Source organism: Lynx rufus, unplaced genomic scaffold (assembly GCF_022079265.1).
Source record: "Lynx rufus isolate CCGP_SWC_20201006 ecotype Redwood Valley unplaced genomic scaffold, mLynRuf1.p SCAF_5, whole genome shotgun sequence".
NCBI lineage: Eukaryota > Metazoa > Chordata > Mammalia > Carnivora > Felidae > Lynx > Lynx rufus.
Window position 1 is genome coordinate 5,988,660 of NW_025814867.1, and position 25,586 is coordinate 6,014,245.

The following is a 25,586-nucleotide window of genomic DNA, read 5'->3' on the forward strand; positions in this document are numbered from 1 at the left end:
TAAAAAAGCAAAACAACACATACAACGTGAAATCTACCCTCTAAATGAGTTTTAAGTGTGGGACAGCATTGTTGACTATATGAACGTGGTTGCACGTTAAATCTCCATAGAGCTGTTTCATCTTGCATGATGAAACTCTGTGCCCATTGAACAGCAATTCCTTCTTTCTCCTCCCCCAGCCCCTGGCAACCAACATTCTACTCTCTCCTTCTGTGAGTTTGACTACTTTAGATAGCTCATAGAAGTGGAATCGTATACCGTATTTTTTTTATGTCTAGCTTACTTCAGTTAGCATCGTGTCCTCAAGGTTCACCCATTTGTAGCACATGACAGTATTTATTTTTTTTACGGTTGAATAATATTTGATTGTATGTATATACCACATTTTCTTTCTTCATCCATTGTTGGACATTCCAGTCGCTTCTGCCTCTAGGCTGTTGTTAATAGTGCTGCAGTGAACGTGGGAGAGCAGATATCTCTTTGAGACCCTGTTTTCAGTTCATTTGGATAAGTACCCAGAAGTGGGATTGCTGGATCATATGTAGTGATCTTTCTAATATTAAAAATACGGGATTTTGGCGGGGAGGGGGGAGGTGCCTGGGTGGCTCAGTTGGTTGAGCTTCTGACTTTGGCTCAGGTCATGATCTCACGGATTGTGAGTTCGAGCCCCGCATCAGGATCTGTGCTGACAGCTCGGAGCCTGGAGCCTGCTTCAGATTCTGTGTCTCCCTTTCTCTCTGCCCCTCCCCTGCTCGCTCGCTCTCTCTCTCTCTCTCTCTCTCTCAAAAATAAATCAATGTTAAAAAAAATTTTTTTTAAATATGGGATTTTTAATTTGGGGGGAAACTTCCATATTGTTTTCCACAGCAACTGCACCATTTTACATTTCCAGCAACAGTGCACAGGTGTTCCAGCTTCTCCACATACTCACCAACACTTGGTCTTTTCTCTTGTGTGTGTGTGTGTGTGTGTGTGTTTGGTTGTGTGTGTGTTTAAATAATGGTCATCCTTACAGGTATAAGATAATAATTCATGTGCTTTTGATTTGCATTTCCTTGATGATTAGTGATGTTGAGCATCCTTTCATTTGGCCATTGTATGTCTTTTTTTGGTTGTTGTTTATTTATTTTTGAGAGTGAGACAGAGCACAAGTAGGGGAGGGGCAGAGAGAGAGGGAGACACAGAATCCGAAGCAGGCTCCAGGCTCTGGGCTGTCAGCACAGAGCCCAATGCAGGGCGTGAACCCTTGAACTGAGAGATTGTGACCTGAGCTGAAGTTGGACGCTTAACTGAGAGCCACCCAGGCGCCCCCATTGTATGTCTTTTTTAAGAGAAATGTCTATTCAAGTCTTCTGCCCATTTTTAAATTCAGATTATTTGTTTTGTTTGTTTTGCTGTTGAGTCATAGGAGTTCCTTACATATTTTGGGTATTAACCCCTTACCAGATACATGGTTTGCAAATATTTTCTCCCGTTTTGTAGGTCTGTTGGTGGTTTCCTTTGCTGTGCAGAAGCTTTCTAGTTTGATGTAGTCCTGCTTGTCTGATTTTTGCTTTTGTTGCCTATACTTTTGGTGTCCTATCTAAAAAAATCATTGCTGGGGCGCCTGGGTGGCGCAGTCGGTTAAGCGTCCGACTTCAGCCAGGTCACGATCTCGCGGTCCGTGAGTTCGAGCCCCGCGTCAGGCTCTGGGCTGATGGCTCAGAGCCTGGAGCCTGTTTCCGATTCTGTGTCTCCCTCTCTCTCTGCCCCTCCCCCGTTCATGCTCTGTCTCTCTCTGTCCCAAAAATAAATAAACGTTGAAAAAAAAAAAATTAAAAAAAAAATAAATAAATAAATAAATCATTGCTAAGACCAACATTTTTCCCGGTTCTCTTCGATGAGTTTTATAATTTTAGGTCTTAAACTTAAATCTTTAATGTACTTTTGAGTTGATTTTGTACTTGGTGTAATATAAGGGTCCAGTTATATTATTTTGCCTGTGGGTATACAGTTTTCAGAAATACCATTTGTTGAAGGGACTATACTTTCCTCAATGTGTAGACTTGACTCCATTGTTGAAGCCCCTTTGACTACGTATGTGTGAGTTTATTTCTGGGCTGTCTGTTTTGTTCCATGAGTCTGTGTATCTGTCTTAATGCCAGCACCATACTGTTGGATAGCTTTGTGATATATTTTCAAGTCAGGAAATGTGAGCCCCCCAGCTTTGTTCTTCTTTCTCAAGACTGTTTTAGCTATTTGAGGTTCCATATGAATTTTAGGATTGTTTAATTCTATTTCTGCCAGAAAAAAAAAAAAAGGCCATTGGGATTTTAAGAGATTACACTGAATCTGTAGATTGCTTTGGGTAGTGTGAACATTTTAATAACATTAAGTCTTCAATCCATGAACACCTGCTGTCTTAGCATTTATTGGTGTCTTCTATAACTTCTTCACATTTTTTTAAGTAGGTTTCACACCCAACGTGGGGCGTGAACTCATGACCCTGAGATCAAGAGTCACACGCTCTACTGCCTGAGCCAGACAGGCGCCCCATGTTTGTGTCTTCTACAATTTCTTCCACCAGTTGTAGTTTTCAGTGTACAAGGCTCTCGTCCCCTTGATTAAGTTTCACCAAAAAAATGAAAAAACTTCTTTGATGCTATTGACAGTGCAATTGTTTTCTTAATTTCCTTTTCATTGTTGGATTGTTTGTTGTAAGCAGGTGGAAATGCAACCGATTTGGGCACATTTTGTCTCCAGCAACTTTGCAGAATTCATTTATTCGTTCTAGTAGTTTTTTATGGGATCTTTAGAGTTTTCTGTATATAAGATCATGTCATCTGTGAACTGAGATGGTTTTGCTTCTTTCTTAACAACTTAGATGCCTTTTATCTCTTTTCCTTGTCTAATTGCTCGGACTTTCACTACCTTGTTGAATCAAAGTGGCAAGTGGGCACCCTGCCTTGTTGCTGAGCCTAGAGGAAGAGCTTTCAGTTTTTCACTTTGAGTAGGATGTTAACTATGGGCTTTGGGTGGGGGCGGGGGAGGGGGAGGGGAAGAAACCATAGGAAGTCATAGGAAAGATATGTTTAACTGTAGCGTAATAACAACAGCAAAACTATGGGCTTTTAGTATATACCCTTTATTATATTGAGATTATTTTCCTTTAAGTTCTATTTTTTTAGTATTTTATTATGAGATGGTGTTGAATTTTGTCAAATGCCTTTTTTTGCGTCTGTGGATGTGATCTGTGTTTCACTCTGTTAATGGAGTGTATCACGTTGATGGATTTGTGTGTGTTGAACCATCCTTGCATCCCAGGGATAAATCCCACCTGGTCATGGGACATGATCCGTTTACTATGCTGTTAAATTTGGTTTGCTAGTATTTTGTTAAGGATTTTTACATCTTTATCCATCAGGGATATTGGCCTGTGCTTTGCTTTTCTTGTAGGTCTTCGGCTTTGGTATCAGGATGAAGATGCCCTCGTAAAATGAGTGAAATGTTCTGACCTCTTTAATTATTGGGATGAGTTTGAGGGGAATTGGTATTAATTCTTCTTTAAATGTTTGATCGGATTCTGCAGTGAAGCCATCTGACCCTGGGCTTTTCTGTGTTGGGAGATTTTGATTATTGATTCAGTTTCCTTATTCATTATTGAACTGTTCAGGTTTTCTGTTTCTTCATGATTCAGTCTTGGTAGATTATATGTTTCTAGAAATTTATCCATTTCTTCTAGGTTATCCAATTTGTTGGCATATAATGTTTCATAGTAGTCTCATAATCTTTTTTTATTTCTGTGATATCAGTTGTTAATGCCTCCTCTTTCATTTTTTATTTTATTTGAGTTTTCTCTTTTTTTTTATTAGTTTACCTAAAGGTTTATCAGTTTTGTTGATCTATTCAAAAACCCAACTCTTAGTTTCATTGATTTTTTTCTTTTGTTTTTCTAGTCTTTATTTTGTTTATTTCTGTTATAACTATTTTTTATTTCCTTCCTTCTGCTAACTTTGGGCTTCGTTTGCTCAACTTTGGGCTTGGTTTACTCTTGTTTTTCCAATTCCTTGAGGTATAAAGTTAGGGTGTTTATTTGATAACATTCTTCTTTTGTTTTTCAAGTTTATTTATTTATTTTGAGGGGGGATGCAGGGCAGAGGGTGGGGGGGCGGGTGGGGGAGAAGATCCCAAGCATGCTCTGGGCTGTCAGCCGGAGCCTGACATGGAGCTTGAACTCATGAACCAGGAGATAGGACCTGAGCCAAAATCAAGAGTTGGACAGTTAACCAACTGAGCCACCCAAGTGCCCCATAATTCTTCTTGTTTAATGTAGGCATTTGCCACTCTAAACTTCCCTCTTCATACTGCTTTTTCTACATCCTGTAAGTTTTGGTATGTTGTGTTTTCATTTGTATTTGTCTCAGATATCTGTGATTTCTTTTTTGACCCATTGGTTATTCAAGTGTGTGTTGTTTAATTTCCACATATTTGTGAATTTTCCAAATTTCCTTCTGTTGATTTCTTGTTTAATTCCATTGTGGTCAGACAAGTTGTTTGGTACAATTTCAGTCTTCTTAAATTTGTTAAAACTTGCTTTGTGACCTAATGTGTGATCTGTCTTGGAGAATGTTCTTTGAGTACTTGAGAAGAATATGTATGGTGCTGCTGTTGGGTGCAGTGTTTTGTACATGTCTGTTAGGTCCATTTGGTCTCTTGTGTTATTCAGGTCTTCTGTTTGTCTTCTCTCTAGATGTTCTGTCCATTATTGAAATTTTCTACTATTAGTGTGTCGCTGTCTGCTTTGCCCTTCATTTCTGCCCATGCTTGCTTCGTATATTTGTGTACTCTGGTGTTAGGTACATATATATTTATAATTGTTGTATTTCCAGTGAATTGACCCTTTTACCAGTAATGTTCTTTCTTCTTTGTCTCTAAGTATAGCCACTCTCCTCTCTTTTGTTACCATTTGCATGGAATATCTTTTTCCACCCTGTCACTTTCAGCCTTTGTGTGTTCTTAAATCTAAAGTGAGTCTCTTATAGACAGCAGGTAGTTGGATCTTATTTTTTTGTCCATTCAGCCACTGTATGTCTTTTGGTTGGGGACTTTAATCTATTAACATGTACTGATAGGGAAGGTCTTACTATTGCATTTTGTTTTCTGTCTTGTAACTTGTGGTCTCTCGTTTTTCTTTTTAGCTGTCTTGTGTGTCAGTGACTTTTTTGTGGTGACATGTTTTTAATCCTTTCTCATTTTCTTTTGTGTCTCTTCTATAGGTATTTTCCTTATTGTTACCATGGGAGTTGTATAAAGTATCTTATAGTTACAACAGTCTATTCCAAGCTGATAACCAAGGCCACTTTTAATCTTGGCACAATGTTAAGGAATAAGGTACAACAAATGGATTGTTTAAACTTTCTCGTTTTAACCTTCCCTTAATTACTTTGATGGAATTAACTAGAGTTAGTGGATGTATATTTCATGAGCCTAATGCAACCGAATCCCAATGGTATTTTTTTTTTAGAACTTGATAAAGTGATTCTGACATTCATCTGGAAGCATAAAGGGTTAGACTATCCAAGAAATTTTCGAAAAAAATATAATACACGGAGACCAGTACTGTTAACTATAAAATAGTGTATCTGCAGTAGCAAAGCTTTGTGTTACGGGCACAAGCAGAGGACTGGAGGGGAGCAGAGAGGGATGAAGAGAATGCCCCACTCAGTGTATGAAGATGAATTGTTTAATACATATTATTAGGATATTTAACCTTTGGGGGGAAGCTAGGTAGATTTCATATATCCTACTATGTACAGAATAAACTCCAAACAGATAAAATTTTTACTTTAAAGATACTTTAAACTGAAAAAAGAACTAGAAGGTTGGCGGGCCGGGGCCGGGGCCGGGGCGGGGCGGTGGCATGCCTAGATGGCTCATTCGGTTAAGTGTCTGACTCTTGATTTCGGCTCAGGTCATGATCTCACGGTTTGTGAGTTTGAGCCCCGCATTGGACTCTGTGCTGACAGCATGGAGCCTGCTTGAGATATTCATTCATTCTCTCTCTCTCTCTCTCTCTCTCTCTCTCTCTCTCTCTCTCTGCCCCTACCTTGCTCGTGTGCTCTCTCTCTCAAAATAAATAAATAATTTAAAAAAAACTAAAAGAAAATGTAAGTGAATAGTATATCATATTAGGGTGGGAAGAAATCAGTTAAAAAATCATTTGATGGGGCACCTGGTTGGCTCAGTTGGGTGACCGACTTCTGCTCAGGTCATGATTTCACAGTCCCTGAGTCCGTGGGTTCGAGCCCCGCGTTGGGCTCTGTGCTGACAGCTCGGAGCCTGGAGCCTGCTTTGAGTTCTGTGTCCCCCTCTCTCTCTGCACCTCCCCACTCATGCTCAGTCTCTCTCTCAAAAATAAACAAACATTAAAAAAAATCATTTGATTTGACTCCCTAACAACTTAAAACTTCTGCACCTCTACAACCACCGTAAAAAACAAAAGGCCTAAAACAAACTGAGACTATTTGCAACATACAGAATGGTCCAAGGATTATGTCTCCAATTTGGACAAAGGAACTCTTAACAATCAAAGAAAAAAGTGGAAAAATAGGCAAAAAATATATAAGCCCAGTTCTCAGAAGCAGTAGAAATGGTCAGAGGCGTAGGAGAGGTCACAGAACTCGGAGGTCGGAGGGCGATTGCGGAAATGCGCATGAAAGCGACATTGTTGCCATTTCTACTTTGCAGACGGGTAAAGGCTGTTTAAAGTCTCTGTGTTGGCACAGCCTCCGGGGGACACCCCACGGGTCGGGGGTGCACCGCGACACCGCCTCTCTAGGCAGCAGATGGTCCGCGGGACCTAGAGGCTCAGCATTTCTTCAAAGACTTTGGTCCCAGCGATTGCACTTCTAGGAATTTCTTCTAATAGGATAATCAGACACATAAAGTTATGTACACGTCCTCGCTGTAGTATCATTTTTCATGCTTCTTACTCATTATAATGCATGGTACATTACATAGAATTTCCACTTTAGTAGGTGGTACAGAATTCAAAGGATACTGAAAGGAAATGGAGTGAAAAAGCATTCTCCCTCCCTCCCAGTTCTGTCCTCCGTTTCTCTCCCATGTAGCAACCAGTTGCTTATAAATCCTTCCAGAGGTACTTTTTGCGCAGGTAAGAATGTACACGTGATTGTGCTTTTTAGTTTGTTAATTTGTTTAACTTTGTATTTGAAGGTCTGTGGTAGCACACTATCTGTACCATATGTACGTTGCTTTTCTCATTCAATAAATCTCAGAATGTGTTCCATTAGTAGTAGGCAATATAGTACAGAAGTTAAAAAGCACGCATTAGTTGGGTTGGAACAAACACTACTGTTTACGAGGTAGGTCATCTTGGACAAGTTTCTTAGCTTCTGGGGGCCTTAGTTTCCTCATCTATAAAAGGAGTATAGTATTAGCTCTTACACGTAAGATTACTGAAGTGATTCAGTGAGTCACTATATAAAGTGCAGGAATAGCAGTTAGCACATCTTACGTAAGTGTTTGCTACCATCGGTGTGTGTAGAGCTGCAGCCTTTTAATAGCTGTATAATACTCCACACCAGGGATCTATTCCACTTTGTCCCATATTAGTGAACAACTAGATATTTCCTAACATTGCTGTTGCAAACAAATTGCAGCATTTGTTGTGACACTTTAAAAAAATTTTTTAAAGCTTATTCATTTTTTGAGAGACGGAGACAGAGCACAAACGGGGGAGGGGCAGAGAGCGAGGGAGGCACAGAATCCGAAGCAAGCTCCAGGCTCCGAACCGTCAGCCCAGAGCCCGACGCGGGGCTCGAACTCACAAACCGCGAGATCATGACCTGAGCCGAAGTCGGACGCTTAACGGACTGAGCCACCCAGGCACCCTTGTTATGATACTTTTTTAAAGGAAACAGCATAAGTGTCCAAAGTTAGTTTAATTATGGCACAGTATATAGGCACACATATGCAATATAGCCCATCAAAGTAAGGTTGTAGAAGGGTACCACATATGCAAAAATGCTCACATATATTTTTTAAGTAGAAACAAACGTTTTTAATATTTATTCAATTGATTTCCATTATTAACATGAAGTAGATTATAGAAACTGGAAAACAATAGAAAAGTATAAAGTTAATAAAATAATAATTGACCCAGCCCTATGATCCAGAAATTGCCATGCTTACCGAACGTATTGGTGAATTTTATTTGATCTCTGTCTGAAAATTTGCACCAATTATTTCATAGGAAACAGAGGTTGCCACTTTGATTAAAAACATCTGGGAGCTGAGAGTTGGATTCCTCAGATAGGTTGGCGAGACGTGGGTGGCATAGGTGAAGCCGGCTTGGAGGAGGAGGCTTGCTGTGGACAAGAGGGCTTCCCAGGAAGCAGTATTGCTTGAGCTGACCTCTCTCTGAAGACTCACAGGCGCTGTTCCTTTGGTAGTCTCCCAGAAATGCTCATTGTTCTCTGTTTTGTCTCATACGTACACTCATTCAGTAAACATGTGTCACCACGGGCCCGTTTCTATGTCCGAGGGACTTGGGCACGAACACGATGCGTCGCAAGCTTGTGCGCCTGGAGCCTGTGTTCCGGATCTTGTCCAGAGACACCTGACAAGGCTGAAGACATAAGGAATGTACAGCACCAAGAGGTTTCACCTGCCAGTGACCATGAGCACTTTTCCACGGCTCTTCCTCGTGGCATTTCTTGTGGCTGCAGGGTTTTCTCTCCAGCTGGTATGCGTTAGTTTGATTAACCATTCCCACTCTGCTGGGCGTTCGGATGGTTTGCGGAAGACTTATGGTCTCCGACACATCGCTCGCCTGCTTTTCAAACGGATCGTTCCAGTCTCCAGCGTGACCAGCAACGTGTGAATGAAGGTGCCTCTGCCATCAACACCTTACCACCATTGGCTGTGTTGTTGTTTTTGTCATTTCTGTTCGTTTAATTAACAGGCACAAAACGGAGCTTCATTGTTTCAGCGTTCATTTATTTAATTACTGTTAAATTTTAACCTTTACTTCCTCTTAAGTGCATTTTCTGTTTGAGTCCTTTGTTCTGTTACTTCTTTTGGCTCTTGCTGTGAAAAGCGGACTCTGTACAGTGACGGCTGAGAGCTCAGATTCTGGACTCCCCCAGACCTGGTTTCTCTCCAGCCCTGTTACTTAGGAGCCGCGTGGCCTTGGGCCAGGGGTCTGGGAGGTGCTGAGGCGAGGAGGGCATTCCCAGCACAGGGGCACTCCCTGGAAGCTAAGTCACAGAGAGTTTGACTGCCTGGGTGCGTTCAGGGCACAGTGGACCCACTGTGTCTGGACTGATCTCATAGGGCCACCACAAGTATCCTTGGCTCACTGTGGAATTTTCTCAAGTGTGGCCTTTGGCGTGATGACAGGCAGCACAAGGCCTCGTATCAGCTTTTTCTCCCTGGAAGTAAAACCCAAACCCAGAAGAGTACAGAGGAGCGAGGCAGGGAGGGCTAGTGGGAAGGCTGGAAGCTCTGTAGTCAGGCTGCCCTGGCTTTGAACCCCAGCACCTTCACCGCACAGTTGTAAGTACTCCGAGTCTCGGCTTCCTCGTCGGAAAACCGGGTGTCATCTCAGCACCGCACGCTGGGAAGGCCAGCCACGATTTATGTCAAGGGCCCCCGGCAAAGGAGGCGGCAGCTGATGAGGGCTGTTGGGAGCCAACAGGGAACAAGGGAGACATCCTACCATCATGGAAGGATGACATCGGGACTCCTCCTGCCCGGCCTTTAGTCACCAGCCCCTGCTCCTCCCCTGGATTCCTCATGGGTAGTGCCGCCCCTGCCCGTCGTGGGCTGTAGTGGGAAAAGAGCGATCAAAGGCACGTTTCTTCCAGAGGGCCGGGTGCAGTTCCCAGGGGAAATCTATCACTTGGAAATTGGAGAGGGACTGACTGGGTATCTCAGAAGGTGACCCTTTTGGTGACTAAGTCCTTTTTCTAGGAGAAAAGGATGTTTGGATGCTCAGCAGCCACATCTGCTTTTGAACTCTGTACGGTCTGTGCCCTGGCCTCTCCCCACCCCAACAGTCCCCCCCTAACCCTCCTATTATTCAAACAGAGGAAAGTTGTGTTTGTTGACCACTCTTTTGGGGTGGGAAAGGAATGTAATGTATGCATAGACTGCCCAGAATTTCCTGTTAGACACCCACTCCAAACCACGGCCCTGGGCTGCATTCCAGAGATTTGCAGCCCAGTCCTACAAGAGAAGAAAGGGTGCATTCATTTAAACGCCAGCGGCCGGCGAGAGGAACCCCCCCCCTCCCAACTCAGAAAAAGGTGTCTAGCTTGTTCCCTAGTGATACAGTTGTGAATCCAGCTGCGTGGGCTCTTCAGGGTGTGCTCTGACATCCCCACACGTGAAGAAGCATTTTTTCCTTGGGAGACTCTGGTGGGCAGTTTTGCACCCTTAACAGCACTGGTGTCCATGCTGATGCTTGGACATGTTTCTAATGTTCTGCTGTGAATACTTGGATGCTACAAACCTGCTGTGGAATCCTTTCTTGATTCTGCTCTTGCAACAAGAAAGAAGCTAGCATGGAGGGCAGGTGTTGGTGCTTTGACACATTAGCAGTAGATGTGGTGTATCAAGTCCGTTTTCTCCTAGAAACTCTGTGGTGCTGGGTCTTTGGCACGGAGGCCGGCTTGGCACTGTGAGAGTTAAAGGCAAACCTTTGTTGTCTGTAGCTGCCAAGATGCAGTTCCTTGGCTTGGGGAGAAACCCGAATGACTTGGGATGGATTGATGGTAAGTAGCAATCACTTCGACCAACCAACGTTCCAGCTTCTCTGAGCTTCATCCTGAGCTACTCTTTTGACTGTGTAGGGGGGGTGTGTTTGGGGCAGTGGGAGTTTCAGGTCAGATGTGAGATAAGGACAGGTGGGTGGGGTGTTGACAAAGACAAGTTACGTGAAGCTCGGAGTTGGTGTAGACCCAGGAGGTTTTGGTCCTGAGACCAGGGGTTCAGGAAAGAGCCAGGGCCTCCTCACGGCTGTAACCCAAACCAGGTCAGAACGCAAGAACGGTTTAAGGGCCCGGGTTATGTGGCATGGGCTGCTCCCACACTGATGGAGAAACACTGGCTGCTTGAGGGGCAACAGCTCAGTTTCTGGACGCAGGAGGGAACCGGTTAGGTCAGGAAGTATCAGCGGAGGGCTAGAAATGCCCGTCTTGGCCTGTACATACCAACCGGCTGTGGATTCACTTGCACCCTCCATGCGTTGGCATAAACACCGTTTGATAGCTCCTCGGACCCGTCCCCTTCATCCCACCAGAGGACCGAACCGCACCGTCTGCTCGGTGGACTTTGCCCAGACATTTCATGTGTTTAACTATAACACTTTCTTCCTAACCGGATTTCATATAAGAGTTCCTAGAAAAGGCCTGAGTCCTAGGCCTTTATTTTAAGCTTCACATGGGGAGCTGCTTTTTATTTGTTTAGTTTCTATGATTATTATTATTATTATTATTATAATACAAAGAAAGTATTGGATAGGAAGGAAGGAAGTAAAGTTTTAAGGAGCCACGTCAAGTTCTAAGTTTAGAATTCACATAACCAAAACCAAAATGGTTCTGCCTACATGTTTTCTCATAAAGCCAAGGCTGTTTTTGTAAGGACTGTTGTCTGGAGACACGCTAACTTCTGAATGTTCACAGGGAGACATTGCTCAGTACCTAAATCAGTCAATCTCTTCTTGCTTGTGTCTTAAGCTGCCGGTAGATCTTCTCTCTTGAGCACCATACGTGCTTTACAAACACGCGTGTTTTTGCTGCATCCACACAACAGCCCTGCAGACGTAGGTATGAAGTGGCGTAGCTTAGGTAGATGAAGTCACACTGGCTAACACGTGGCAGGGAGGGACTCAAACCCCAAGAATCACTCCACAGCCCATTTTCTCTCCGTGTAATTTTTTTTTTTTAATTTTAATTTTTTTATTTTTTATTTCCATGTAGCTTGTATTTAAAGTCAATTTTGGGGGCACCTGGGGGGCTCGGTTAAGCATCGGCTTCGGCTCAGGTCAAGATCTCACGGTTCGTGGGTTCAAGCCCCGCGTGGGGCTCTGTGCTGACAGCTCAGAGCCTGGAGCCTGCTTCGGATTCTGTGTCTCCCTCTCTCTGCCCCTCCCCTACTCATGCTCTCTCTCTCTCTCTCTCTCTTTCTCAAAACTAAACATTAAAGTCAATTTTTAATTAAGAAATTTCCATTCTAGGCTCTTTACCCAAAACGGTCCACATCTCTGATTTGCAGATACGGTATCCTGGAAATCTTTGATATGGATTGATAGCCTGTAACTGTCCATTTAAAATTTAAGCTCGGTGGTTCCAGTCGCAAGGTCAAACCGTGACATTTGCGGTCCAGATCCGCTCGTGCCACTCCCCATTTCCATAGAGCCAAATGCAGACTCATGGCATGGTTTACAAGGCTGTCGTCCACCACGTCCGCACCCCCTCGCCACTGCTCTGATTTCTCAGATCCCTCGTGCTGTCTCTCACATCAGGCCCTTTACCAATGGCTATGTCCCCCACTTTCCTGCCCCCTCCAGCAATTTTGTGAAACCGTCAGCCCAGCTCAGAAAGCATTTCTTCTAAGAAATCACTCCTACCCACCCTCCAGTTGGGACTGTGTGCCCTGTGCTGCCCGTCACAGCAAGACGCAAACTGTACCAGAATCTCTTGTTCGGTGTCTCTCGTGCTAGACGTGAGCCACGTGAGGTGGGGACGGTGCCTGTGTGGTTCACCAGTGTTTGCACACCACCTCGACAGGGAGCTTACGTTTCCAGGGATAATCTTTTCCATCACAAATAACATAAACCCAGAAAAACAGGTAATTTATTCTCTTATGTAACTCAGAATCCCGGGAAGGATCTGGTTTTAATGAAACACGTCCCCAGATGGTGTTGTCGGAGATTCGTCCCTCTCCGTGTCTCAGCCGCTTTTTCCTCGGTTCTGGCTCGTCCTCGGGTAGGTGCTTCTCACTTGGTGGCCAGAGCCACCAAAGGCTCCAGGTTTACGTCCTACCCATTTGGCAAGCCAGCGAAAAGAGAATATCCTTTCCAGTGGCTGTAGCGTGAATCCTGGGGCAGACTCTCCTTGGCCCAGGTTGGGTCAGATGCCAGTCAATCACGTGGCTCGAATTGGCCGGGCCGTGGTAATGGATGGAAAGCAGCTTGGGGCGGGGGAAGGCCGTAGGATTTTTAGACCCGGCCAGTCAGCCTCCTGAGCCCTTTCAGAACCGAGTAAGCGTCAGGGCGGGGTGAGGCTGAGCAGCTCCATTCATTTCCCCCGCTGGCCTGGTTTTGAGAGCACCAGACGAGTCCAAGAGTGTTCAGGAAATTAGACAGTCCCCAGCCTCCCACAGCTTCCTGTAGGCCCTAGAACAAACCTTGCTTAGTGGGAAGAGGCCCGGCTCCTCCCTCAGTGTGGAAGCAAGGCCGCTTTGGGCTGCTTCACCTCCTGGTGCAGAGAAGGGAAATCCTGAGCGGGCTGCCACTTTCCTTTCAGGGTGATGGCCTCCCCGGGGACTCACTCCTGCAGCTCTGTTTGTGGCTTCTACATGGTAAGCCATCTAAGGGTAGAAATTATAAGTAGCTCGCTGTCTCCAGGTTTAGGATTTTTTTTTATCCTGTAAGTTAGTCTGTTAATTTGTTTGTCAGTTGGTTGTGGGGAAGACGTATATGACCTGAGGATGAAAATGGGATCTGGGGGCTGCGGGTGCTTTTTTTGCAAAGCTATGTACTGCCCTGCTTGGGCGTCAGCTGCTCAGGGTCTCTGGGACATAAACAGATAGCGTGTTTACTTGCAGAGAAATGTACCATTGGCCAGGGAAGAGACCACTTTTCTTTTTCTTCCCCTGACTAAATTATTTGAGTGTGGCATAAAAACAAACACGGTGAGTTTATTGCAGTCTTTTCTCCCCCATTTGGCATGTTCCCTCCTTGATCTGACCTGATCGGCCAAGACTGTCTTCAGCATGGCACATGGACTTTGGAAACAGGCCCCCTTGGGTTCAGATCCTGGCACACGCAGTTACTAGCTGTATTTCCGCCGCGGTGAGATGGAAACCGAAGTGTTGATCTCCTTGGGTAGCCGTGCGGGTTACCTGAGATGAGAACTGAGAAGTACTGGAATTCAGAGGGCTGGTCCTCAGTGAACAGTGGTCACTATCCCTTCCCCACACTGCTGCTTGGAAGGCCTCTGTGCCTGGAGGTCCCCGTGGCCGGGCCTGGCCTACCGTGGGGGGCCCCAAGTAAGAAGACGGGGGTGCCCTATGACATGCACCCAGCCGTTCTCAAGGAAGATGAAACAGCCATCATTTCCAGGGGGTTATGGTTCTAAAGCTCATTGCTAGCAAATCAGGACCTTAAACTCACACTTACTTGGCCACTCGCCCACGCCTGTCCATGCCTGTCAAGTTGCCGGCAAAGAGTTTTTCAGTCTTTTCTCAGAATCTCCACGTGAATGCGTTTGGTTTTGCCGCTGGCAGAAGAGTACCCCAAGACTTTTAGCAGAAGTTTTGTGATCTCACGACGGGGAAGGTGGTGCACAAATCACTTAAGTACACAAAAAGGGGATCGTGCCAAAACTGTTTTTCGGGATAGATAAACTCCAACAGTTACCACGCGGACTCAGTGATTTCCTACGCTGGTACTTTCCCCATTAACCCTAAGCACGGGCCCTTTGTGGCCTCTGCCCAGAGTACGTTGACCCACCCAGAGGTGGTTTGTGGTGGGACAGCCCTGGATGCATTCCCAGGCACTGCTCCTGCCCCTCCAGGTTGTCAGTCTCCTCCCCTGAGGTGTGTTTTTCGTTTTATTCTCATTTTTGCCTTTCATTTCTGACTTTCAGCAGCTTGTCTTGAGGCCCAGATAACAGAAAAGATAACCTCACTCCCTCCGGAGGGACAGGACAGGCCAGGGGGCGAGTCCATGGCACAGGGTCACCCTGGGCTTCAGGAAGAGGGACTTTGCCATGGCCAGCCCTGCCCCAGCCGAGCACGTGTTCTCTGTCCCACATCTGCTGTTTGTGTTTTAAGTGCAATGGAAGACTTCAGTCCTCCCATCAGTTACTTGACAGACGGCAGAGTTTAAGAAAGGGTCTTCATGCCCTCACACATCTTATTTCTTCATGAGGTCAGGGCTGGAGTTAGGAGTGTCCAAGGACCTAGCTTCAAAGTGACTCTTTCTTGGCACCCTGCACAGAGTAACGCTGCTCGGAGAGTGTCAAGTCTGATTTGTGCCTGAAAGGATCTTTGTTTTGGAGTAGTGCTTAGTCCTGGGTCGGGAGACTGTCTGCTGGGTTCAGGAATGCAGATGGGGCCTGACCCTGAGGCTGGGTCAGTTAATGAGCAAGCAACCCCCACCGGGCTGAGGTCAGAGGAGTTCTGTCGGCCAGCAGGCTTGGACTCCATCGACCAGCTGGCCCTCGAGGATTCGCATGTTGAATAACAATCCTTGAGCGTGACTTCCTGGGGCCCCTCATCTTCTTGTGCTGAGTAGGTCTCCTGGTATGGGGGCTCTGGGGGGCAACTGCACGTTCGAGTTTTCGCGTTGCATTACGGCCACGAGTATGTGCTGCAGTTGGCCGCAGTGTGCTTTTCTCTTTCCAGCATCCCAGTGCAACGTCAGCTTGAAGAAACAGAGGCACCGTGGCATCCTCAGCTCCTTCTTCTGCTGCTTCCGTGATTATAATGTGGAGGCCCCACCAGCCAGCGGCCCCAGTGTGCTTCCGCCGCTGGTGGAGGAGAACGGTGGGCTTCAGAAGGTCAGTGCTGGAGGGGACCTGTGCACTCAGCAGAGCCCCAGGAGCTGCAGGTCTGTCCCCCCCACTGGTGAATATCCTGAATAAGAGTCTGGGATGGCGTGTGTCCAGCCACTCACTGTACAGCTCTGAAATTTCCAAAAAAGATCATGTGTTTTGTCAGAGGATGGGTCAGTCGTTCCCATTTAGCAAACGGAAGAACATATTTGATGAGAGTTGGAAGAATCACTTCACATTTTTATAACATTCTGTCTTGGGAAGTCGGCTGCGTGAGATGGAGAGTTAAAGAACCAGTAGCAGAGAGAGAAATGGGAAGACAAATGAAGAAACAGAGGCATGGGAAAGAACCAATGCTAAGTATAAATGGATTCAACTACCTTGTTTAATAACACACGTATTTATTACACATTCTTTTATATGCAGCAGATGAAAAATCCTAAGTCAGATTTTCACAGTACGTAAAGAAAAACTAAACTCCACCCACATGCTGCCTAGTGGACGTATCTATCCTAAACAAAGCGACTCAGAACAGTTAAAAGGGTGAGTAGAAAGATATCAGGCAAGTAGAAGCAAAAAGAGAGCAGGGATTACAACATTAATCTCAGTCAAATTAGAATTTCAGGTAAGAATCACTGCAAGAGGCAAAGAGGGATTATTCACTGTGAAGACAGTTGAGACTTTGAGGACACAAAACCCGTAAAACTTCATGTTCCAAATAATGTGAGTGAAGGACATGAGCAGGCATGTCACAAAATAGGAAACATAGGCCAGTAAACATGAAAAAATGTTCAGTATGGCTGTTAATCAAAGAAAAGCAAACCGAAGTGTTGAGATAGCCCTTTCCACTTACCAAATTATTGAGGACATTTGTAAAAGTATTTGGATTCGGAGGAGGGTAGTGACAAAGGGGTTAGACGATATAAATCAGTTATTTGTAGCCATGTTAATTGGTTACAACTTTCTGGAAGGAAATTTAGCAATATAATCTTAAAGCCCTAGAAATTATTTATTGGCATAATTATGGATTATTGAACTACAACACACTATCCAGCACAGATCGTAATGTTGCAAAATTGTAAGCAACCTGATGATCAACAATAGAAAATAGAAAACCCATAGAATAAGCCTATACTCAAATAGTATGCAGCTATTAAAAATTACCTCTCGTAGGGGCGCCTGGGTGGGTGGCTCAGTGGGTTAAGCATCCAACTTTTGATTTTGGCTCAGGTCATGATCCCAGGGTCATGGGATCGAGCCCAGTGTCAGGCTCTGCACTGAGTGTGGTGCCTGCTTATGATTCTCTCTCTCCCTCTGCCCCTCCCCCCCACTCATGCTTTCTCTCTCTCTCTGTCTCTAAAATAAATAAACAAATAGGGGATAAAAGACTTCAATGTAGCAGGTGAGTATATTTATAAGTATATATACATAGTCCTACATGCACACACAGGCATTCATAAGACTAGAATGATATATGCCGAAACATGAAGAGACTATCTCGCACTGGTGGGATTATGTATAGGATGTTCTCCCCTCTCCTGTGCTTCATTTCTTTCTTTCTTTTTTCTTGTAGCTTTTCCCAATTTTCACAAAATAAGCTGAAATTACTTTGGGGACTAGAAAGTAAATTATTTTTAAAGTACATATGAATGGAAGGAGAAGGGTTCTGGGAAGATGACAGCCTGAGCACATGGCTCTGACCGTTGAAATTCTGTCTCTGGATAAACCCGGTGAGCCTGCTGGTGGAATCCGGAAAGCGCAGTAAGGCTTCTGGTTTTCCTGACATCTCCAGGGGAAGGAGCAGGCGCAGGATTCATCCTCTCTGAGCCTCAGTGAGAAGCAGGAAGCCACCAACAGAGGAAAATGCTTGCCTCTCTTGGAGTCCTAGGACAGAGACTGGAAATGGATGGTCCCATGAGGTGCACTGGCCAGCAAGAGCTGTGGATCCCCTCGGAAAGGGCCCTCACTACCCACGTGATGTGTGTGGTCCTTGGAGGGGCTGTACTGAGGAGCTGAATTGCTGTCACTTCTTGTGCCCTAAAGCAGCCCACTAGGTGCAGAGACTTTCTTCCTGTCCTCGTGGTTTGTCAGTTTGGGCTCTGCTGGACCGCAGAAACATTGCTCCTTGCCGGACCTGGCAGTGCTCCCTCGTTTGCCACTGTGGAGAAGGTCCAAGTCGAAAAAGTACACTATGAGGCTCCCACTGAGGTAAAAGCAACAGAAGAGACAGAAGAGAACTTTAGTAGGCAACTCAGGAAAGGATACATCAAGAAACGAATTTCGAGGACAAAAGTAACTTGTAGAACTTAAAAAAGAAATCCCATGATTTCTAAATATAAAAACTTAGTAAACAAACTGAGAAAAAGGAGAATGAGGATGGTCACTGCTGAGGCCGGAATTAATGTTCTAGAGCAAGTGGAGAAAATATCTTTCAGTTCAGACCAGAAACACAGAGATGATCGTTGTGGGAGGAGGGGGGAAGGATAGGAAGAGGCATCGAGGAGAGCTAACATGCAAATAGGAGTGCCAGGAAGAGAAAAGGTAGTAGAAGGAATTTTTCTTGAGCTGAAAAAAAGTATGAATATGTAGATTGTAAGGGCTTTCACCAAGTAAGTATACAGTGAGATTAGTGGGGCAGGTTAGGGGAGCACATGCCTGGATGTGTGCTGTTGAAATTCTGAAATTTAGGGGCACCCGGGGGGGCTGGTCAGCTGAGTGTCCGACTTCAACTCACGTCCTGATCTCACTGTTCGTAGGTTCGAGCCCCGCCCTGAGCTCTGCACTGACTGTGTGGAGCCTGCTTTGGATTCTCTCTCCCTCCCTCTCTCTGCCCTTTCCCTGCTCCCCGCCACCCCACTCTCTCCCTCTCAAAAAATAAATAAACTTTAAAAAAAAATTCTGAAATTTAAGTGTGAAGAGACAATCTGGCAAGCTACCAGAACGAGATATTTTCAAAAGAAAGAGAATTACAGCAGTACCAGACTTCTCATCAACAATACTGAAAGCCAGAAGACTATGAAAAAAAATTTTACAGGCTATTGAGAGAAAAGAATTCCAGACCAAAAATTCTGTATGTGACCAAGATAGCATTTATCTGTTGAAGCAAAGGGAGTGCATTTTCAGACATGTCATGATTCAGAGAGGGGACCGAAAGAAGCCTGGGTGAGATTGATATTCCGTTATGATACAATTATAGAAGACGTAAGAATAAGTACCACCTGTTAGGAATAGAACCGTACAAGCAGCACAGTTAGGAAATAGATCCTGAAAATTCACAAGGAGTGAAAGGAGAAATGGGCAGCAACGTGAGTAGGCCATCAAAATTGAGAAAGGGGGAAAAGAACAAACATCAATAGTAAACCTAACATAAAGAGGAGGCATAAAACCCAAGTTCAGTGAACCAGATTCCCCTCACAAAAGACCACGACCATATCAGATTGGCTTGACAAATTCATCTGTATGCTGTTTCCAAGAATAGACCTGCATCAGATAGGAACGATTTTGGCAGCAAGGAAAAGAAAACTGAGAAATAATAGCTTAAACAAATAGGGGATTATTTTCTCACATAAAAAGCCTGAGTCTGGCGGTTGCCGGGGTTAGTTTAGGTGCCCGATGATGCCATCAGGGACCCAGGTTCTTTCTGTTCTTCCGTCTTTCCATTTTTCCGCTCCACCGTCCTTGGCACGGTTGCTCTCATCCCCATGCTTGTTTATTATCCCAGAGTCACAGGCTTCAGACAGCATATCCACATCCGAGGGAAGAAGGGGGGGAGGAGTACCCCCACCTAGGCCGCTTGTATGGGAAGTCAGTGCCCTCACAGAAAACCCGAGGGTACGTCTCCTTCTGTCTTCATGGCCAGAACTTTGTCACACGGCTGCCCTCTGGCAGCAAGGGAAGGGAGGCCCAAAAGGGGAAGACTTTAGACTGGCATATTCCTGCCCTCCGCAGAATCAGAGCTCTCTCACAAAGGAGAAAGGAGAAATGACTGCTGAGTCAACGTGCTAGTCGGTGTGGGCTCGGTTAGGCCGTAGGCACAACCTCCAGACCTCAGAGGCTTCAAAGGGTAAAAGTCTGTTTTTCACTCACGATACACGTTGATCGTGGATTAGCTGTGGCACTTGTCCAGTAGATCTATAGTGTGAGCCACCTGTGTTGTTTAAATTTTTCTAGTAGCCTCATTCTTAAAAATATTTCTTAAAAGTTGAAATTGCTCTTAATAATACATTTGATTTAACCAAAGACCTCCAAAATATTATTTCAACATGTAATCAATAGAAAAAAACTATCAATGAGATAAAATTTATACTCTTGTTATCTTACTAATTCTTCAAAATCTGATATGTATTTTATACCTATAGCGCATCTTAACTTAGCTCTAACCACCTTTTCACAGGGTCAGTAGCCACATGTGACTCATAGCTACCGCTATCAGATTGCGTAATGTAGCTCATCCTCATTCATGGACTTAGACTGGGGAAGGCCCCATCTTTTTTGCTTTCGTCGTTGCCATAGCAGGAAAAGGGAGTGTGGTGAATCACACTGGCTCTTAAAGTCTTCACTCAGAAGTAACATGCCTTGGGGTGCCCAGCTGGCTCAGTCGGTTGAACATCTGACTCTTGATCTCAGCTCAGATCATGCTCTCAGGGTTCGAGCCCCACATTGGGCTCCATGCTGGGCATGAAGCCTACTTAAAAAAAAAAAAAAAAAAAAAAGAAGTCACATGCCTCATTTTAACTTACATCTTCTTGGCCAAAGCAATTCACATAACTATGCATAACTTCAAGGAGCATGGAAGTGCAGTCCTACCGTGTGCCCAGAAAGAAAACTGGAATTACTATTACAGTAGATGACTAGTAGTTTCTGACCCAACGTCTAATATACGGTGGTTTTTAAAAGATGGAAAATAGATGGGCAAAATGGAAAAAGCAGATCCAATAACCAGAAAGCAAAGGTGACAAAATCAGTATCAGACAAAATTCGAGGCCAAAAACAAACAAGAGAAAGAGGGACGTTTTCTAATGATAATAGGTCTGATACATCAAGTGTGTAATAGCCATAACCTTTGTATACTAATCAGCAATATAGACGAATATGTAGAAGAAAACCACTTAAATACGATAAAAAACTGTCTTCTAGAAATACAGGGTGCCTGGCCGGCCTAGTTAGTGTAGTGGGTGACTCTTGATCTCAAGAGTTGTAGCTTTGAGCCCCGTGTTGGCTGTAGAGATTACTTAAAAATAAAATCTTTTTTTGGGATGAGCACTGGGTGTTGTATGGAAACCAATTTGACAATAAATTTCATATATTAAAAAAAATAAAAAAATAAAATAAAATAAAATCTTTGGGGCGCCTGGCTGCCTCAGTCACACGAGTATGTGACTCTTGCTCTCGGAGTTGTGGGTTCAAGCCCCACACTGGGTATAGAGATTACTTAAATAAATAATATTTTTTAAATAAAATAAAATATTTAATAAATAAATACAGCAAGCCACATAGGAAAATCTCTGGCAGTTTCTGGCTAATGTAAGAAGATAAGAAAATGAAACAATTGATATAAATATGAAAAACATTGGAGTTTAGCTTTATTTGCATATGACATGATTATTTACATAGAAACCCCAAAATACTTCAAAAAAATGGAATCATTAAAAGGTTTTGCTCTGGTAGCTCTTAGTTATGGAGAAATGTGTTAGGTTTCTAGATAAGACTTAAACTTTATATAGAAGAAATAATGTCGAAGAATAGCTGAGAAAATTTTGGGAAAAAAATCATGAAAAGATGACTTCCCTTAACCTTACTCTACATTGGTGTGGAAAAACCTATTCGTGGAATTTATATGATGAGATTCCACTGAAAGCCCTGTTGCGGCCCCAAATTCTAACGTGTTCCCTCGGTGAGCTTTCCTCGTACTCTCCCTCCCCCAATTTAAATCATTGCTTTAGAGAGTCGCCATTAGCAAAAGGACCATCGTTGGTACCCTAGGCCTGTGAAGGATTCAAACAAAGAGAAGAATCACGGCTGTCTTGGTAAAAGTTTTAATTTAAAAATAGTATTTGCCTAGGTGAAGTGGCATGGGAAAATGGTGGCGTACCTCTGGCAGGTTTCTTGGAGTAGCTGGCTGTATATATGAGAGAATAAAGGCCTTTCAGGGCAGTCCTCTGGCAGAGCTAGGCTTACCCGGACTCAGTATTCATTCCTGGACTTCCTTCACTTACGTTTGTCACAATTGCTTTTCAAAGAATTAACTCTAAGTAATGCATCATTTGCATTGCACTTACTATTCGGTCTGTAAGACCAGACCCCACAGAAAGAACCTGTCAAAGTGGGGCAGCTACTGCCCTCTGTCTCACTCAGCTTGGTCAGGACAACTGGAACACAGCCCAGGCACATTAGACGTGGAAGCTGGTTCTAGGCCCATCTCTACCGCTGGCCCCCAGCTCTCCCTGCCTCTTGGAACTCAGCATGCCAGAAGCAGAGAGAAGGCTGTGGACAGAGTGCAACAGGTGGCATCTAGGGTTCTACCCACATTACGTATTCGCTTTGTCCTGGAGAAATGCTTCAGCAGCAGTGGCCTAGAGTGGCAACCATTGCCTCCATCACAGTGACAACCTGGACCTGCACGCCAGTTGCCCAAAATAAAAGGGTGTGCAGCCCCTGACGAGAGGCAAGAAGAAGTCAGCGCCCAGGAGACTCCAATGGCCCAGACCACGGAGGACTAATCAGGGAGAGGACAGAGGAGAGGGATTGCCGAACACTCCCTAATACGTGCATACCCCATGTGCGCGCGCAAACTTCCGGGGTGATTTTCCAGCCCAGACATCTGTCCAGAATAGCACCTTCGGTCCCAGCCTATGTTTTGCCAAGCCCTTCAGGTATTTGCTGTTGTTATCTCTTCCTTCACTGATGTGCTCATCTTGTCTGAAGGTACACCTGTGTGTTGGGCTGTTTGTAGCCTCCCACTAGTGCAGTGGTCCTCACTTAGAGATGATTTTGCCCCCTAGAGAACATCTGACAACACCTAGAGACATTTTCGATTGTCGCTCCAGGAGTTCTACTGGCATCCGGTGGGTAGAGGCCAGGGATGCTGTGGAACATCTTACAATGCTCAGGACAGCCCTCACAGCAAAGAGTTACCAGGCCCAGAATGTCAGTAGCTCCAGGGTTGAGAAACTCTCCTCTGTCGTGACCCAGCAGGCTTGTGAGCTTCTGCTTAAAGTCTCCCCACCAAGAGCAGCCACCTCCTAGATCCAGATGTTGGGACTAATATTACTTAAGAGCTTCTGAAGTGAACTTCTCTGCAGCAGTTCTTAAAAATGGATTTGATTTGATTGCGCCTTTGTGTCGGAGAGCAGCACAGCTCTGCCTTGAATAATGGCAGAAGGCAGTTTAGGATCCTTAAGGCAAGCCCCAAGTGTCCTGAAAAAGGAAAGAGCCATCAAGGGGATCTCGAGAGGAAACAGGAGTTGCTGTTCTCGGCAGAGGTGGTAACGAGGGCTGCACATAATCAAGAAGTTGCTAACTGGCGTTTAGAGTCGGAGCAGAGCCCAAAGAGGTGCCAGCCACCTGCCACTGTCAGCAGTCTGGTCTGACCCCTTCCCATGAGACCCTGGTCACAAGCCACGCCCTCAGTCAAGACGGATACACTTTTCACAATAGTTCCGTGTGGGAGACCAGGAAACAGTCTCATATCTCCTCATCGGGAACTGTGATGCTGGTATTTATTGCCTCCCATCCTTCCATCTAAAAAAGAAGAAACAGAAACTGGAACTGCTCAGTGGAGATAATGGAGAAGAAGTGTTATTTTGTTAGCATTTATTAATGATGCTAAAATAAAATGTTTTGGAGTGCCTGGATGGCTCGGTCGGTTAAGCATCCGATTCTTGATTTCTGCTCGGGTCATGATCTCACGGTTTGTGAGTTCAAGCCCTGCATTGCACTGACAGTGTGGAGCCTGCTAAGGATTCTGTCTCCCTCTCTCTCTCTGCCCTTCCTGTGCGTGCACTCTCTCTCTCTCAAAATAAATAAATAAGCTTAAAAAAAAAAAAAATGAAATGTTTCCATCAACCGGGTTTGGAATGGCTGGCATTCCAGGGTTGCAGAATGGGTGAGGCCCCACTTTGAGGCCTGAATTTTCTTAACACTCCCTGCAAATACAGGTTCTGTTCCCCTTAAAGGGGACTCTGTCTCCACCGCTATGGCCTCAGAGGGAATTTCTTGTGCCTTGCCTTGTCCCCTCTGTCCAGTCCTCCTCTAGAAGAAAACCTGGAGTGACCAGGGGATTCCTTGTAATCTGATAAACTAGTCTTCCTTCCTCTACATATTGTATTGACTTAAGGCTTAGTCTTTTTAGGGAATAACTAACTTAAAAACAAGAAATAAGGCAGCTACTAGAGGGATTAATGGATCAAAGTAGTATATGGGCTTTTGTGTTTATTTTTCAATTAAGGATTAAATTCCTGGGAGTAAGGGAGGCACCATTTAAATAAGCAAGATTAGGGGCACCTGGGTGGCTCAGTCGGTTGAACGTCTGACTTCGGTTCAGGTCACGATCTCACCCTTCGTGGGTTCGAGCCCCACCTCGGGCTCTGTGCTGTCAGCCTGGAGCCTGCCTCACATTCTGTACCTCCCACTTTCTCTCTGCCTCTGCCCTGCTTGTGCTCTCTCGCTCTCAAAAATAAATAAGAAACATTAAGAAAAACGTTTAAACACGCAAGATTATTGAGCCTCAGGAACCCAGCCTGGTTTGTCAGGGGTGGGGGTGTCTGGGAGGCAGAGTGGAGCCCAGTGCCCTAATTGGAAAATCGTTGGGTTCCTCCTGTTCATTGAACACCACCAGGGTGCAGAGAACAGGAAATCATAGGGCTGCCGTACTCAAGAGTGCTTTGAAGTTTCTTTTGAGTATATGATCTGCTTACTTCTTTTCAAACCTGACAATGATTTCTTTTTTCTTTTTCCTTAGGGTGACCAGAGGCAGGTCATTCCCATACCAAGTGTATGTATATTTATCAAATTTTATTTAAACACGTGTAGAATCTTGTAGCTTTGGGCCTACTAATATAAATGGTTATTTAAATGTTCTTGCATACATTGAGTTTTAGCATATGGTACAAACAGCTCTGTTCTGTTGAAAAATGAAGCTACATTTTAAACTGTGAGTAGAAGGTTTCTCAGGAACAGCAGGACAACCAGCATCTAGTCACCAAATTCTCACCTTTCCTTTTTTTCTGCGAAGGGCCTCCAAGCTAAGGCGGCCTGCTGCCCTTCCCCACCCCCAGCACCTCAGCCCCAGCTCCATAGACTGGGAGAACAAACTTTTGCCCAGACGTAGGATTCTGCAGCAGGCTGTGTCCCAGGGGGCTCCTCCAGCCCATGTCCTGGGTGAGCAGACCGTTTATGATTTACTCAGCAGGGTCAGTAGCTTGGCCTTGGCTCTAAGATCAGAAAAAAATTGCCCCAATTGTATTCCCTGAACTTGAAGCTGTTCCAGCTGGGCACTCCTGTGGGCCACCATTTCTCTCTCCAGCCTCGGAATCTGGGAGAGGAGCCCCACCAGTGGTCAACGTCGGCACGGGCCACCCCTCAGACATCCACTGTCCCCACTGTCCCTGCTCTTCCTCCTGCTCTGACAGCAAGAGCCATTGAGCCTGAGGCTAAGCCGGCAAGAAACAGACCAGTGACCGACTCTCCAAAGAGACTTGCGCCAGAGATGTCCGTATCCAACAAGACCTTTTAAACAGTCCTGTGTCCTTATGGAAGGATTTAGATTTTAAAAGATGTCCATAAATTGATTCTTTAATCCCT

At 44.9% G+C, this 25,586-nt stretch overlaps 1 protein-coding gene across 6 annotated transcripts in view; it reads left to right on the forward strand.

Moving 5' to 3' along the window:
- Positions 1–25,586, forward strand: part of CTDSPL (CTD small phosphatase like) — a 120,411-nt gene that overhangs the window by 68,605 nt on the left and 26,220 nt on the right. For 4 of the 6 annotated variants that reach the window (XR_006965736.1, XM_047099908.1, XM_047099905.1 and 1 more), the window contains exons 2-3: positions 15,637–15,791; positions 24,745–24,777. Coding sequence is in view for 5 of the 6 variants with exons in the window: in XM_047099908.1 (XP_046955864.1) it covers positions 15,637–15,791; positions 24,745–24,777 (188 nt within the window). In the remaining variant the exon portion in view is untranslated. The remainder of the gene's footprint in view (positions 1–15,636; positions 15,792–24,744; positions 24,778–25,586) is intronic. The other 2 variants (XM_047099909.1, XM_047099907.1) reach the window with 1 other exon arrangement.